The sequence below is a fragment of the Temnothorax nylanderi genome, unplaced genomic scaffold (assembly GCF_030848795.1).
Source record: "Temnothorax nylanderi isolate EJ_2023f unplaced genomic scaffold, tnyl_v1.0 TNYL_tig0041_pilon, whole genome shotgun sequence".
Classification (NCBI taxonomy): domain Eukaryota; kingdom Metazoa; phylum Arthropoda; class Insecta; order Hymenoptera; family Formicidae; genus Temnothorax; species Temnothorax nylanderi.
Genome location: NW_027249103.1, coordinates 909,840 through 927,907, shown reverse-complemented (window position 1 = coordinate 927,907; position 18,068 = coordinate 909,840). Strand labels below are relative to the sequence as shown.

General features: G+C 32.7%; 3 protein-coding genes across 3 annotated transcripts; 1 reads left to right on the top strand and 2 right to left on the bottom strand.

Annotated features, from left to right (window-relative positions):
- Positions 1 to 138: 138 nt before the first annotated feature.
- LOC139771577 (proteasome subunit alpha type-6) lies at positions 139 to 1,538 on the top strand. Its single transcript, XM_071704454.1, has 5 exons — positions 139 to 299; positions 472 to 566; positions 757 to 838; positions 905 to 1,334; positions 1,436 to 1,538. The coding sequence occupies exons 1-5, from the start codon at positions 224 to 226 to the stop codon at positions 1,491 to 1,493; spliced, it is 741 nt and encodes a 246-aa protein (XP_071560555.1). The 5' UTR covers positions 139 to 223; the 3' UTR covers positions 1,494 to 1,538.
- Positions 1,539 to 1,655: 117 nt separating this feature from the next.
- Positions 1,656 to 2,924, bottom strand: Smd2 (small ribonucleoprotein particle protein SmD2). The gene is made up of 3 exons (XM_071704456.1): positions 2,773 to 2,924; positions 2,227 to 2,482; positions 1,656 to 1,843 (listed from the first exon to the last, which is right to left on the bottom strand). Coding segments are annotated over exons 1-3 (363 nt in total). The 5' UTR covers positions 2,775 to 2,924; the 3' UTR covers positions 1,656 to 1,738.
- A 749-nt stretch (positions 2,925 to 3,673) lies between these two features.
- On the bottom strand, positions 3,674 to 16,797 carry LOC139771568 (uncharacterized). Its single transcript, XM_071704436.1, has one exon. The coding sequence runs from the start codon at positions 15,261 to 15,263 to the stop codon at positions 8,091 to 8,093; it is 7,173 nt and encodes a 2,390-aa protein (XP_071560537.1). The 5' UTR covers positions 15,264 to 16,797; the 3' UTR covers positions 3,674 to 8,090.
- Between the last annotated feature and the right edge of the window lie 1,271 nt (positions 16,798 to 18,068).

The following is an 18,068-nucleotide window of genomic DNA, read 5'->3' as shown; positions in this document are numbered from 1 at the left end:
TATATAGATTAAATTAATTGTAAATCGTAATTGGAATTACCCCTAATAATAGTACCTTGTACCTTGTCGGTAATATAGATTTTTAGTGCTGAACTTTCTGCACTGGAGCAGAAAGTTTAACTGCAAAGAACAGACCTATATGATTTGACGTTTTCAGGTTTTCACATCGGTCGGGAAGCCACGGGCACGGGAAGCGTAATCGGCGATTCCTGTATTAGCAAACATGGCGCGCGGGAGTAGTGCTGGTTTTGACAGGCATATCACGATCTTTTCGCCGGAAGGCCGGCTTTACCAAGTAGGTAAGGATCAGAAAGTGTATCTCTAAGCACGACACGAACAATTATCGTATTATCGGCGTCCCCGCGCTGGTCTGAATGGTGTGGATCACCTAACCTACAATGTGTACGCCGATGACTCGGCGTGATCTGCATTTTGGAATTTGTTAACGTGTCTCTCTCGTATTTCACGCAGAATACGCCTTCAAAGCCATCAATCAAGGTGGCCTGACGTCCGTAGCCGTCAAAGGGCCCGAGACAGTCGTTTTCGCGACACAGAAGAAAGTGCCCGTAAGTTAACCTCCTAAGGATCTTTTCACCTGAAACTCTGTCAGAAACTTGCTCAATTTAGCATTTTTCACTTTTTCGCGTATCATGTCAACTTAAATTTTTGTTGGAAATGATCGCCCAATACTTAGAAATACATGGCTCAGATAATGTTCATATTTATGTCAAAGTGATATATTGTCTTCCTTTACAGGACAAGTTGCTCGATGCCTGCAGCGTCACCCATGTATTTCAGCTGACCGAGTACATCGGTTGTGTAATGACTGGTATGATAGGTGAGTTTGGACAACTTTTGACCGTGTCGAAACCCTACGCTATCTTTCAACTTCTCTATTCCACAGCCGACAGCAAGTCCCAAGTGCAACGCGCGCGATACGAAGCGGCTCATTTTAAGTATAAGTATGGCTACGAGATACCTGTGGACGCTCTGTGCCAGCGTATCGCCGACATTAGTCAAGTTTACACGCAGAATGCAGAGATGCGACCCCTCGGATGTTCCATGATGCTCATCGCTTACGACAAAGAGAAAGGTCCGTGCATCTACAAGGCCGATCCGGCGGGATATTTTTGCGGTTATAGAGCTATTTCCGTCGGGGCGAAGCAAACGGAAGCTAATTCCTATCTCGAGAAGAAATTGAAGAAGAAACAGAATTACGATTACGACGAGACTATACAGCTAGCCATTACTTGTCTGTCTACAGTTTTGTCCGTAGACTTTAAACCAACGGAAATTGAAGTAGGAGTTGTATCGAAGGACAATCCCAAATTCCGGTAATTGACGACATAATTTTGATTTTAATATTTCACATGCGTATGTCAAATTTTTATTTCCACTGTCGTACTTTTCTTTATTAACAATTTTTTTGTTACAGCATACTGACCGAGCAAGAGATTGATAAACATTTAACCGCAATCGCCGAAAAGGATTGATAATATTGTAACACAATTCATAAGAAATAAACATGTCCTGCTTAACACATTTTTTTTACTTAATATATTTAACGGATTATATATATATATATATATATATATATATATAAGATTAGGAATTTGTGCGGAATAAAATTCATCGCGTTAATAAACGCTGTTGCGTTCATATCAAAAAGTTTTTATTTCCTTTATTATAGCATTAGCCTTAGTAATATTAAAATCATAAAAATTAAAGTTATCCTTAATTACTTTCCTGCCGCAGTTGCCAGTGGATTCCTCAGAACCAAGATGACGGAATCGCCACGTAGAAACATCTTTGGAATAAATCTGTCTTTGTTTACCGGTTTCGCCTGTTTGTAGATATCCCGGTTAGTATAATATAAAAATTATTTATAAAAGATACTTATATTTAATTTTTAATTAATTCTTTGTCAGACTTTTTTTACAAGGAATGGAATATCTTTAATATATCAGAATATTTATTACTTCTTGAAGCATCAATATCTGTTAATCATATTCTCTTCTTTCTAAATTTAAAACTTAATCAGCATGGGCTAATAATTTTTAAATATTAAAAATATATCTGCATATACAGCATAGGTATCAAATAATTGTCACTATCCAAAGTTTAAAATAAAATTATAGTAAATTTAAATTAATACCTTTCGGATTAGTCAATGACAAAATTAGATTTGAATAATTCACTAGAAGTACACGTGATTGTTATACATACCTTTTTCTTGCCTTTCCCCGTGCGTGGTAATTCCGTCCACATCTCCTTTACATTTTCCAAAACCATGTTGCAATGTCTGTCAAAGGCCTTTACTCGGCCCAATAGCTTTTTGTTGTTTCTGCAATTTATCAACACTTGGGTATTATTCTTAACGGATTGTGTCAGAACTGAAAGAGGCCCGGTGTTAAATTCTTCTTCCTCTCTCTTCGCCAATTCCTCTGGCGTCATCTCGGATTTTGGTTTGGTCAGAGAAGACCTGATACCAAATAAAAAGAGATTAGTAATATATATTATATTAGTAATATAATATATAATACCGAAAATTCTTTGTCAACTTTTTACATGTCGTAGATAAGTGCTAATGCAAACAAATATAAGTTCGTGATTACACGAACGATCATATATATCGTTTATAGTTTATATGATCGTGATTATACGCGTAATGTAATTAAGGTTATGTCTATAAATCATGATAAATTAACGTTAAATATCAGAATTTGAATAAAATTGTACAACATGTATATACAAAACAAGTTCTTAACTTACATGTTGTGACGTTTCTGTTAAACAATATCGATTATTATCTATTCTTTCACGATTGAAAGCTCCAGGACGCTCCTTATTTTCCAATGTTTTCCAACGCAACGCAACACGCAACGATTGTATTGTAGTGCTACCACCAGTCTCTACTTTGGGCAAGGCAGGTACTACGTAGCCAAGTTCATTTTTCGACACTGCCGATAAAACATCATTTTGGTGCGCGTCCGTGCTACATATATCTGCAAATGTATGTTATGTATACATATATACATAATATAAATTTATTGCATTTTATATAAATATATGATATAAATGTAATATCTCATATAAATATAACATCATAATAAATGTGCAGAATATCTCATAATAATAAATATGTATATGTAATAAATATATCTCAATTCAAATTTTTTGTATTTTATAATTCTGTACCTATATACTTTCTATATTTTTTACGTTAAATAAATTGAAAAATTATAAATTGTAATATTATACATTGTTATATATTGTACATTGTACGACGAGAAAATAAAAAAAAAATAAAAAAGCACATATCCAAAGAAAAGAGGACCGCCAATAAAAGTTGACGGGTGGAGGGCTAGATTAAGTAAAATTAAATTGTGCATTATCAGATGAAACAGCGCAATTTGCAGATGTAGCACCAAAATGATGTTTTATGTCGGCAGTGTCGGAAAATGAACGTGGCTATACGTAGTATCAATTTCGAAAATGGATATACTGGCGCTAATGTACAGAGGCTTTCGACGGTCCCATGAAAAAGATCGGGATGGCCTCTCTCAGGCTTCTCTCTGATGGGCAAGGGAAGTGAAGCCGCAGGGGGATTATGGTCACGTGGTGCATTAGGTCTGTTTGTGTTCAAATTAAAAATGTTTCATATCAACAGATGTAAGTAAAAAAGACACATATATTTATATATTTATATTAAAATATAGAAAATAGAAATATATTAATAATCGATAAATTACACTCCGATAAATAAATCCCAGGTAGCAAGACTCGTCATTTTGACGTCAATTGACGTCAAAAGTCTGTCATTTTGACGTCTTTTGACGTCATTTGACGTCAAAATGACGAGTGCTTGCTACCTGGGATATATGTATATTTACAAATGCAAGTATTAACTTTGAGTAGTAATATTAATTTTGATAATGTATTATTTTACCTTAAAGAAATAAACAATAATTAAAAATAAATTAGATTTCTTATACAATCCTTACAATGCAGTTACATACATACTTATAATAGTAAAATGTGTATATAAGTACATGTATAATTAGATAACATATTTATATAGTTTACTATATAATTTACATGCATATTTGTAATTATATATAATTTTATAATTATATAATATATAATACATAATTAGTTAGCAATAAACTGCATATATAACATGTAAGAATTAATCAATTTTTACTTGTGTTATAAAAGTATTATTTCTTTTTATTACGTTTTCTTTGTTCTTGGGAATCTCAGTTGATAAATTTTAAAGTATATATATATAAAATACACGTATCCTAATATAAAATTTAATTAAATCTAAATTAAATCTAAATTAAATCTAAATTAAATATATATATTTCTCAGAAAATTAGAACATGCAAGAAAATTCTATTTTTGAAAGAATGATTGTAACATTTTCCATTGGGTTGCTTAATAATAAGAAAATTTTCAAAGTTTTTATGCTCTACTTCCGCATCATCTTTTTTCTTTAACATAAATTCTAATTTTCTGACCTTTCTTTTAGCTTACATTAATTTCTTTCAATGTGACTTTTCCTTAGTAACGCTGTTAATAATGTCAACATTTGAACGTTTATATATTTTTCTTTCTTCTAAATATTGATGTGATTTAATGTATTTTGCAATTATAACATTTTATAAGTAGCAAAACCTATTTCTATAAAATGTATGTAGAAATAATATATATATATTATATATAAACATACTTGAAGTATTATTTATTTCCTTATCTAGTAATTAGTCTCCCAAGGAAATCATAATACTTGTATTTTTATTTGTTGTTGTTTCTGTATTATATTATTTAGTAAATCTATAATATTAAAATAATTATTATGAAATAATGAAAATAATAACTATAAAAATTTAAGAATAATTATTAATATACAGGGTGTTCAAAAAAGTACCAAATTTTAAGAGCATGTAGTATTCGTCAAAACAAACTAAAAAGTCTTAATTTCTCTTGTGATTTCTCCTGGACGGCCTTGTGCACGAAACAGTTCTGGTACGTACTGTGCAATGTCGGGCAAGTAAAATTGTTCTGCAATTCGCGCAATCGTTTTGGCTATTCCCAGATATCCAAATATCTAGCTGTAAGTGCATGGTAGAGGTCCGAGATCATGGTCTGTTGTTCCTTGGGGATGCACTCCTTCCACTGTCCCTTCGCCGGCGTTTCTTTAAAGTCGAAGCTGTGTACATGCTTGTCATGTCAGTCGCCTTTTATCCTGATGTCCAGTACTTCCGGGGATGCAGTCTTCGCGGAGCGTTACATATTGGTATCGTGACCACTTTATAGTTTGGCGTGGGTCCCAGGTTAACGTGACAGGCCATCTTATTAAGAGTGCCCTTCCGGCATTTCAATACGAAATCGTATTGTTGGAGTTTGAAGGACCAACGCCCCAACCACCCAGTCAGGGACTCCAGCATTTGGAGCGTAAGGATTGATTATCGGATGATAATAATGAGATGATATCCTTCTAGGTAGCCACGCATCCGCTTTATGTCCTAGACAGCCAGATACTCCAGTCCAGATAATTACGTTCAGCTTTATTGAGCGTGCGGCTTGCGTATGCGATCATCCGCTCTCCTTGCGGGATGTATTGCGTTAGGACGGCCACAAATCCTGTTGGGCATCTGTCTGTAGAATGAACTGCCGCGTGAAGTCGGGATATATCTGTTCGGTAATTTCCTTGGCCTGTTTACGTACAAGTGCGATAAGCAGGACGGTAATGATGGCGAATCTTTCAATAAATCACCCAAAATACCACTCCCAGGAACTGTGGTATTTGCCATACGCCCTATGGAACAGGCCAGTTGGTGATGGCATTAGTCTTCTCAGGTCGGTCCGGATGTCCTCGCAGTAAATGATAGTTAATGCAATTGATGCATAAGTGGCACTTGTCAGAAATGAGTCGAAAGCGCGCTTTTCGGAGACAGTGGAATACTTCTTCTAACACGCAGAGGTGTTCGTCGAAGGTCCGGCTATAAACGATGATATCGTCTAGGCAGGCAAACACGTTGAGTTCCAGCTCTGGTGTCCAATAATTGGAACGTTACGGGGACAAAGTGCAGTCCGAACGGCCCGTGAATGAACATGTCCCTGAATTGCATCAGGCCTTTGCCTGAGCACGATGAATTTAGTAATCTTTCTGCTTTTCGGAGATAGAGGCACTTATCAATATCCGTTTTTTATGTCCAGCACTGAAAGATACCAAGCTCCCCGCAACTTATCGAGTGTCGCAGAGATCCGTAACAAGGGGATATGAGTCACTTCATTGATATGTCAGAAGTCGATAAAAAATCGGGACTTCCTATCCTTCTTCCCATCCTAACGATAGCTACTTGCATTGACTTTACACAATAATTACTGCTTTATTAAGCATTATAGAAAAAAATGACTCAAGACTTTTCGACTTAATTTTTGATAATAAAAATTGCTGTGCACATAGTGAGCGCAAATTAAGTGACACCCTGTATATTTTATTATGAGTAAAAGTTTTAAACATGTTACTTGCATTTGCATGACATTGTTACAAAAAGTACAAAAATTAAAGTTTATAATAAATCATAATATAATAATTATTAAGATAAAAGTACCAATACTCGCCGGACACTTAAGAGTAGGTAAATGTACCAATAACCGGACACGTGTACCATGTCTGGATACCTTTAAAAACATATAAATTTATGGAAATAATCGTTTGGATATTATAACTAAAGTTTCAAACTACAAGAGAAAATATTTTTATCTCTGATTTTAATTCGCGTTATACTTATAAATAATAAAGTCCAGATGTAGGTACACGTCCGGGTATTTTTACCTTATAGACTACTTGATCTTTAATATGCATCAAAATGCGAGAAAAATTATTTTTTTGCAAGATTAATAAGCTGATCCGCATTACACGATATGTTCCACATTACTCCAAAATCTACCCTCGAAAAAACTGATATAATATTAAACTTACTATAAATAAACGAAATTTGATAGGATACCTTAAGGTATTATTATGATAATTATCACAAAGATTTAACATTACAACCCAGTGAAAAGTAAGTTCAGAAATCTTTAATAGTTTTCAAGTTATCTTAAGCAAGACTTAGGGTATCCCATAATACCTGCACTTCCTCTACAGCGTTTTAACATCAGATGGTGATTTAAGACTGCACAAACGTGAGAGAATCATCAATTCTTTTCATCGTAGTCGCAATCAAATCATGTTTGTAACAGATGTTGCCTCTCGTGGTCCTAATAATATTCCCTACATCCTATATCAATTATAACACCACAATCGCAAGCTGACTATATCCATCGCATAAGCAAGTCTGCACACGCTGGAGCTGAAAGATAGGCATTATCTTTTATTACATCTCAAAATAAGAAAAGACTGCTTGTACTTTTAGACAAAACAAATCAGCCAAATTTTGATTATAACGCGTAATTTAAAAAACGCAAAAGTAAAAAGGTACTTTAAGCGGCTAAATGCACTGAAAACTAAATATGGTAAAAAAAATACCAATACTTTTAAAGAGAGAAAAGCAGAAAGCCACAAAAGGTATATTCTTCTACGTTTTTAGAAATTCAAATATAAAAAGTAAGAAAGAGTGACTTGAAAAGTGGCATTAGACAGAACTTATTAGTCACACAGCAAATGAAGAATTAATAGATTTAATTTCCATTATTCTAAATACAACTATTCCAATTAAGGAAAAGATGTCACTATACCTAAAAATTTTAAATGTTTTGAACATGTTTCGTAGCACCTTTATTAGTTCATATATAAAAAAATTTATTGCATAAATTGGAGTGTTATTAAGGTGTAGGCAGTATGGTGGTACATAGTTTTTATTATATAACTGTCAAAACAATTAAGAGAATTAAAGTAGAATTTATAGCATGACGAAAAGATAGAAATATTTTGTTAACTCTACTCTTCATAGCAAACCACTGAAGCTCAATTTCGTAAAAATCATTAACTTAAGTTACGTAATATTTCAACAGCATTACAGTTTCAAACTTTTAACACCTCTCTCTATATAATATTGACAACTAATTGTTAATTTTCATCTAGCTTTTTTAACAATTAGCATTTCTAGTAATTTACTTGCAACATTCTTGTGTCTATTAACTATAGCAACTTGTAATAACGTATTTCCTTGATTATTACGAGCATTTGTTACAATTACAAACTCATCAGGTTTTATCGCTTTTAATTTGCTGATCATTTCAAGGTTACCATTTTTTGCATCTCTAAACAATTCTTCAACTAGTTTCAGTAAGTCATTAATATTTTGGTCCTTAGAAAGATCAAGAGGTGTTTTACCTTCATTATTTTTAATGTTATAAATTGCACCTCGCTTCAATAAGGACTTGGTAACATCCAAAAAACCATTCTTAGCTGCAACGTGAAGCGATGTAGCACCGCTAGCAGCGGTTTTAGCATTGATAAAATTGTTTAATTTATCATGATTTACATGTTGTAATAAAACTTTAACAATTTCTTTGTAACCTTTAAAAGTAGCAGTGTGTAACGGTGTATTACCTTTATTAGTTACTTGAGTAACATCAGCTCCGTTTTCTAGTAAGATGTTCACAACACTTGCCTGTCCACTGCTAACAGCGTAATGTAACGGTGTTCTTCCATCAATGTCTTTACCATTGGCATCAGCTCCACCTTTTAATAGGCGATGGATAGCTTGTATATCACCATTACTAGCAGCAATGTTAATATCTTCCTGCATATACTGAAAAATTTCCGATGCTTCGCTGCCATTGTACTTTAATATATCATTAATCTTTTCTATCTTATTTAAAATATCCAAAACAGTAGGATGATTTGGTCCAAAAATAGCTTTGATTTGATGAAAACATTCTCTGTAGGCTCTAAGTGCACCAATCCATTTACACTGAGTAAAAAGTACATTTGCAATGCTGTGTTGAGTATACAAAGTTTCGAGGTGATTTACTCCCAAAGCATATTTCTGGATATTTAAAACCTCTTGAAAGGCTTTCAGGGCTTCATGAAATTGTTTTTGATGACAGAGAATTACAGCAATGCTATGTAACGTTCTCAAAGTAATAAAATGATTAATACCTAAAATCTCTTTCTGTTTCTCAAAAACCTCTTTATAAATTTTCAGTGCCTCTTCATACTTACCTTGGTTAGAAAGTACCATCGCTATATTATTTTGAGCATATAAAACTGCTGCGTTATTTGCACCTAGTATTTCTTTTCTTTTTTCAAAAACTGTTCTATTGATATTTAACGCTTCTTCGTATTTTCCTTGTCTATCTAATACTAATGCCATGTAAAAGTAAGAATCTAAAGTATCTGAATCATTTGGCCCTAATATTTCCTCTTGCTTCTTACAAACTTCTTGATAAATATTAAAAACTTCTTCATCCCTTCCCTGTCTATGCAGCACTAAAGCAATTGTACTTCTTGTACGTAAAGTATTCTTATCATTCAAACCCAGCACTTCTTTCTGTTTCTGAAAAATGTCTTCAAATGTATTTAAAGCTTCTTGGTAAGCCCCTTGTGCGTGTGATACTTTACCTATGTATGCCTGAATATCTAAAGTGCCAGGATTATCTGATCCTAGTATTTCTTTTCTTTTTTCATGTGCGTTCTTGAAGAAACTTAAAGCCCTTTGATAATCGCCTTGATTAAAAAGCACTAAACCTGCGTTAAACTGAACGGATACATCACCTTGTGATACCTCTTTCAACTGTTCGATTTTTGAAAAGTTACTATGCACTGCAGCAACTACTAACGTTTTCTTTTCTCTATCGCAAGCATTCATTATTGCTTTTACTGTATCAATATCCTTTATCTTGTTAAGATCATGAATAACTTGAGAATCATCTTTTTTAATATTTTTAAATGAGTCACTCAGTAATTTAAATAAGCTAGTTATACTTTTATCTACAGTAAAATCTGATGGTGTTTTACCACTATCAGAAACAGCATTATATACTGCACCGTTAGATAATAAAAACTTTACAATTTTTAAGTGAGAGAACTTAGCAGCATAATGTAGAGGGGTGAACCCCTTATTACAAACCGCATTAGGATCAGCTTTATTTTGCAATAGAATATTGACAATCCTGTTATAGCCTTTCCACGCAGCATAATGTAATGATGTCCCATTAGCATTTTTGGCGTTAACGATCGCACCTCCTTTAATGTAATTCTCAACTTCTGAAGAACCATTACGTTTCACAGCCTCAAACAATTTTTCAGTTACCGTTAATAGATCGATAACGCTTTCGTCATCCGACATTTCTAACGGTCTTCTAGAAAAATTGTCAACAGCGTTATATACTGCGCCATTTTTTAACAAAACTTTAATAAAGTCTTTATAACCGAAATCAGCAGCAACATGCATAGGAGTTAAGCCATTAACATCTTTAGCATTAACATCAGCGCCTTGTGTTATCAAATACCTTGCAACTTCTAAATCACCTTTCATTGCAGCATAGTGTAATAACGTCTGATTAAATGCACCACGGTCATTAATACTTAACCCCTTACTAAAGAAAAACTCTACAGTATCTTTATAACCTTCTCTAGCTGCAATATGTATAGGTTTTAAGTCAGAGGCATTTTTAGCATTAACATCAGATCCATTATCTACTAGATATTTTACCATCCCTAAATTATTTTGTTGTGAAGCAATATGCAATATCGTAATATCGTTGTTACGTTTAGAAACAATATCTATTTTCTTGTACCGCATTAACAATTTAACTACTTGTAAATGACCACGTGCCACTGCTAATTCGTCAGGTGTTCTATTGTCATTATTCTTAACATTAATATTTGCTTTATTATCCAGTAAAACTTTTACAACATTAGTATGACCATTTACTGCTGCCAGATGTAATGGTGTAACATTTTCTGTAGATTTAACATTGACGTTAGCTCCACCTGCTATTAAAATTTCAACGATTTCCTCATAACCCTCCTGTGCTGCAAAACATAATGGTGTTAGATTATTATTATAAGTTATGGCATCAACATCAGCTCCTCTTGCTATCAGAGCATTTACTACATCCGTATGACCTCTACCAGTAGCCAAATGTAATAGATCAGCAATTTCAGAATCTTTCATATCAACATAGGTTTTTTCTAGCAATATTTCTACAATATCACTGTGTCCAGCAAAAACTGCTAGTGACAAATATATAATATATTCCGCGTTAACATTAATTCCATTCGCTATAAGAACTTCAACGATTTCCTTGTGATTATGTCTTATAGCAGAAAACAATGGTGTCACGTCTTTGCTCGTAACATTAAAATCAGCTCCATTTGCTATCAAAATCTCAACGATTTCTTTATTACCTACTTCCACGGCTGCATATAATGGTGTGATGTCTTCAAAATCTCTTGCATCGACTTGGGCTTTATTTTTTATTAGAAGGTTAACAACATCTTTGTGGCCTTTTACAACAGCAGTATGTAACGGTGTAATACCATTATTATCTCTAGTATTGACTTTAGCTTCATTTTTTATTAGAGAAACAATAGCATCTCCTTGACCGTTTAGAGCAGCTAGATGCAATGGTGTGCTACCGTCATAAGTTATAGCTTCTATCTCAGCCTTATTTTTTATTAGAAGATCAATAATATCTTCGTGACCTTTCTGAGCAGCTGCATGTAACGGTGTGAAATTATTATCAGCTTTGGCATTAATGTCTGCTCCATTTCTTATTAAAAGTTCAGCAACTTTCTCATGACCACCTTCTGCTGCATAGAAAAATGGTGTAGCGTTATTTTGATCTTTAGCACAAATGTCAACACCATGTTTAAGTAGAGCAACAACTATTCCTAGATGACCATTATGGGCAGCAAGATGCAATGGAGTAAAACTTGTAACAGTGGCAATACTAGCGTCGGCTTTATTTTTCAGTAGAGCCTTAACAATTCCCTCGTGCCCAACACTTGCTACATAGTGCAAAGGTGTATAATTACCGGCTTTGACAACAGCATTAACATTAGCTCCATGCTTCAATAGAATATTAACTATCTTCTTATGACCGCTTTCTACTGCACAGTGTAATGGTGTGAAACCATTTATGACTCTAGCGTTAACATCAGCTCCTTTTAGAATTAAAGCATTTATGACTTCCAAATGGCCATATAACGCTGCTACATGTAACGGTGTCCAATCTTTATCATTTCTAACATTAACATCTGCATTATTTTGAAGCAAGAAATTAACTAACTCGAGATGACCACTCACTGCAGCTGCGTGCAACGGGCTAAGGCCACCCACAATTTCATTAATATCAACGTTCACATCTTCTTTCAATAGAATCTTGACCACATCGATATGATTATTATTTATTGCATAGTGTAAAACTGAAAGACCACAATATTCTTGGGCACTAATATTCGCTTTATTTTTTAATAAAATTTTAACAGTATCCTTGTAACCATTTTGAGCAGCAACATGTAGTGGTGTTTTGCCATTCGTATCTAGCTCATCAACATATAAACCTGCTTCTTTTATAAGAAATTCTACAATGTTTTTCCTTCCATGCGCAGCAGCAATATGCAGTGGGGTTCGACCATTACTATCTTTCACATTAACGCTTAAATTTTGATCAAAAATAAATTTTGTAACTTCTAGACTAGGTCCCTTAACAGCAAAATGTAACGTGGTCCATAAATTAACATCTCTAGCATTAATATCTGCTCCTCTTTTTAAACAATCCTTTAAGCTTTCTAGATTTCCTTCTTCCAAAGCAGCAAACATTCTTTCCTGATTAATAATAATATTTAAGTCTTGATCGTATTTCTCTCTCACCTTGAAAGAATTATCGCTCACTAACTTGCCAATTTTCTTCTTGCTTTTTATTATATTTTCTTCAGTAAGTTTTTTAGCGTTCAAAATAACTGCTATTGAAGGATTAGATAACAGTACACCAACTAAGACATTATCATGTGCTAAATGATTCCGTAAACATTTTCCAATTAATAAAGGAGCGTTATCGTCTAAAAAAAGTAAATTATTTTCCAAGTTCTGTTTTGAGCTATCTAAAATCGACATTATATCCAAAACGAGCATTTCTACTAGTGTTTGTAATTTTTTATCATTCTTAAAGAAAGGTAATTTTTCAATTAATTGATCACTCAATGCGTTATTACTTAAAATACTTTTCAGTTCAGATAGCTTCAAAGTAAGCTGGTTATTATATTCTTCTTCTGTTATATCGTAAGTCTTCCTTTGTTTAAATGTAGAAATAAACGAATCTCTTTCATTCAACTTTTCTTTTAATTTCTTAATCCACTTGATATCACTTGTTAAAAATTCAGGAATATAAAAAAAAATTTCGCAAATTAATGTGTTTACTCTAGCAAGGTTGTCATCTCGTATTCTTGACCTTACACTACGAGAAATTTCCATTGACAACTCAACAATTTCGTTAAGATTGTGAGGCTTTATTTTTAGAGGCATATTCTCCAGTGTTCGATTAGCAAAATATTTTATTCTTCTAACAAGAATGCGGTCAAACGCAAGTTTTCCAGTGCTGATTAAGCCCTTTATTAATAAAAATCCATTGACATAATCAGTTCTGGTATTTTCTGATTGAGTTTCTGCAGACTTGATTATGTTATTAATTTTATTAAACAGCTCCTTTTCATAATTCGTCTTGTCAGTTATATTATCACTTAATTCCTTAATAAGTTTTTCAAGCTTCTCGTGTTCCATCATTTTAAAATTTTCCTGTATCATTTCATCCAATTTAACATTACTGAATATTTCAGCAATTTCTTTTATCTCACCTAAGCTTTCACTATCAGGAATTCGTTTTAGAAGCATTCTGAGCGTTTTAATCTTCTTACTGTAAAGAATATCAGTAATTACAATATCGAGTCTTTTAGTATCATTTTGTACACCGGTAAAAAAACTAACATCTGTATTTTTTTCAATTTCTGTTCTCTTAGAAAGTGAATAAGCATGTGATAGTGAATTACGTAAATCTATAATTATTTCTCTTGTGTTTTTTGACAACGATAATAGCAAAAGCTCACTTGTAGTATCAGATAACTTTGGAGATTCTAAAGTGTTTTTTAAATGCTCACCGATAACCTGTAAAACTCTTGTAATAATTAACTGTCCTTCCCTTTTTTTAGGATCAACTGATAACGCCAGCTTAATATAATCACTTATTTTCATTAAAGAATGGATATCCCTAATTTGTTGATAATCGTCGTACAACTTTTCAAATTGAGGATAACTGCTAATAATTTCGGCAACAACTTTCTCGCGTTTTAACTTCGGAAAATCAGCGGATTTACCAATATTCACATTTTCTATACTATCTTTTTCGTCTTCAAGTTTTTTTGCAAAATTTCCCAAGTGATTTAGTATTTTGCTTTTATTCAATGTAGCATTATAAAATAGATTAATTTCTTGCCGTTTTGTGTGAGAGGAAATAAAACTGACTAAGCAAAACTCAATTTCTTCCCAAGGTAATCTATCATAAGTTGATCTCAACTGCCGCTTTAATATATGAATATTTTGTGCGATAAATTTTATTACAAATAAAATCCTTTTATCTACTTTTTCCGTGTTTAAGTAATCTGTCTTTAACAAGTTAATGTTTTGAAGTGTTAATTTAATCCGTTCTCTGATGTTATTAAGACAATTCTTCATATTTTGATTTTTTCGTGAAGTATTAGAGAAGAAACGGAGGTTTACTAACTTATTTTCAACAAAAATTTCCATTTCGTCTGATAATAGTACGTTTTTTAACTTTAATTCTTCATAAGCTCTTGAAAGGATTTGATCCAATTCTCCTAAATAAACAGCAAAATAATTACCTGGCCATTTACTAATGAGTGTATTAAGAAGCTCAGCATTGCATGAACGTATAGCATAATAAAATGCATTATGACACGTTTCATCTTCATCACCTGGTAGTATAGTGTTTCTTCCAATAACAACAGATAGATTATTTAGAATTCTACTATCACTATCAAATAGATACTCTAAAATTTTTACTTTATTATGCTTACAAGATAAGATTACTAAATTAGTGCTTTCAAGAGAATTGCTAGCATTATCAGAATAATCTATCGAAATTTTTTTATTTTCTACGTTACTTATGGAGTCAATTAAATTGCTTAAGTTTTTTAAGCTATCAATAATATTATCCTCTGATACTGCCTTTTCAAGTTCAATTAGAACTTGGGTATAAAGTTCTCTTGCTTGTTTCTTCATATTTTTTGTTTAAATTTAGAAGTAGGTGACAAAAGTTTTAGCAGGCAAAAATTAGTATGTTTTTTGTATATGCGTTTCTCTCTCTATGAACCTCTCTAACAATAAGAGTTATTCCAGCAGTAGGATAAAAAATTTATTTAATATAGCAAGAACAAAGAAACATCGTCGAATATGTCTGAATAAGCTAAAAACATGCTAACAGCATTTTTAGATGATACTGGAAGTGATATAGAGAAGGTGCAATGTGCTGAGAAATATAAATCGGTTTTATATTTTTTCAGAACGGAAGTTTTAGTTAAATTATTTAAGTTCGTGTTTTTTTAAGCTAAAGTTATGACCAAACGCTGTAAATAATGAATATTAATTATAAATAATAAATAATCGTTATTGTTGCTCTTGATTTCACCGCCAAAAAGGAACCCTCTGATTGATAATCTTTTCTCCCTTTGTTACAGGAATACGTTGCGGATTCGATTGCTCGCTCCACCAAGACTGATTTAATCCCGTACGAATATCAATTGTTCTCAGTGACAGGTAAAGTATTCCACACAGTAGACAGTTATTTCACACAATAGAGAACTGTTATCTATTCACTTTCAGATATCAACGACACCCGGAATAGCAGTGCGGTGCGAAAGAAAGAGAAGTTCGAACGACTTCACTTAAAAAAAGTATTATGAGTTATCCGAGGAGTTATCTCTCACTCGCTCGTACAGTGACTACACTCGCACACGCACACTCAAACGTTTCATATGACTCATGTAATACTAATCGGAAGTGTTCCGCAATGTCGCGTAACAACGCAAATGCAACGTACACTCGTAATTAATTCGATGTAGGGTGGGTAATGATGGTTACACATTGTAAAAAATCTCACAACTCGGTATTAAATTGTTTTTCCCGGCAAGTGACCTTGATTTATTCTTAATCACAATCCCCACTTCGTGTTCTTGTAGTGACTCATACGTGTGACGCGCCTACGGATTACGTGCCAGGCCGTTAAAAAAAACGCCTCGCGATATGTCCACTACAACGTTCTCCCGGCAAAAGACCTATATTGAATTTTATTAGAAAGTAAATTCGCATTTCAATTAACGTATTAAGACATAATAGCGTCACTCGGGTTTCAGTGTTACGCGCTGTCGCAGGGCACTGTCTCTATCGATAAGACTTTACGTCCGCTTGCTGTGACTGCTCTTACACAACTTTTATTATTTAACTAGTTATTCACAATTACTTTTACACCTTACTAAATTACGTACGTAATACGCGCGGTTGCGGATAAAGTGCCCGAATAGTTATTCGAACGCCTCACGACTCGTCCGCACGCTACGACGTTGTATCAGCAAGTGATAAGGATTTCGCGATCACGCACGTCAAAGCAAAGATCACATCTATTGTACGCTTGACACAAGCTTTGAGAGGTGGAGAAAAACATATGATTTGCTATCTCCTTCTCTCCCGAGTTGTGATTTCGAATCTCGAGTTGATGGAGTTAACGATGCACGACGTTATTTATTTATTTGTAATTTTACTCTTTCTACCAGATTTTGATATATTTACAAGTATGCTGTTATAAAATTGAAATTTATAAATATAAAAGCTATAAATATAATTAAATATATATTTATAAACATAAAAATTGACATTTAAAAATGTAGTGTATGAAAATCCAGTCTTGGCCAATATGCTTTAAAAAAAATTCTTTTTAAAAATTAAGCGTAAAATTTAAATTTGCATAATAATAATTAAATATTAACTGTTGAGAAAAAATTATACTTTATAGTTTTTTTACTCTTATTTAATTTATATTTTATTTAATTTATAATTGTATAACGTAGTTGTATTATTGCTCAACAGAATTGCAAGAAGGTGGTGATCGATATCGATAATATGCTTCAATCGCTATGTGTTCCCCGCGATATATCGTGTCTTACATTTGATGACTTCAGAGATAAAACGCTGTGAAGAAAGAATACGCTCTCTGTTTGATATTGACACATTTTTAAGTAGGCCGACCGACCAAAGATAGCGGTCTAGCAGTATATACACGTCTGTCATAGGTGTCTTCAATCTTTGGAATAACCATCTGCGTGTTATTAATTGTGCAAGCGCGCTTTATTTAAATTTGAATAATAAAAACTGCTTGATAATTGTTATTGTTCTAATACGTGTGCCGAATGTCTTGACAATGCTTGAATATACTTGTCATTTATAGCTCTACTATAGGTATATATTTTTTATTTCATATCGAATATTACGATACAATGGTATTAACATTATAATAAATAAAATCATAAGAAATATTATATTAATTCAAGCAAATATTCAAAGCAAAAATATTCAATTCAACACATGTAAGTAAAAAACTACAAATTTTATTTATTTTAAAAATATAGAAATATATTGATGTATAATCGATAAAGTACACAGCGATAAAGCAATATATTATACATTTACAAATACAATATTGAATAGTAATATTAATTTCGATAATACTGTACTCGTTAAAAAAAAACAAATAATTAAAAATAAATAAGATTTCTTATACGTACTACCAGTTAACATGTACTAGTTACATGCATATTTATAGTTAAGTATGTAAGTATATACATAATTGGTTAACAAGTTTCATATTATAAGAATTGATAAATTTTTACTTGTATTATAGAACTGATTTTTTTCTCATGTTTTCTTTGTTTTTTGAAATCTCGGTTAATAAATTTTAGAGTATAAAATAAATGGATCCTAATATCAAATTTAATTAAATTTAATTTCTTAGAAAATTAGAGCATAAAAAAATTC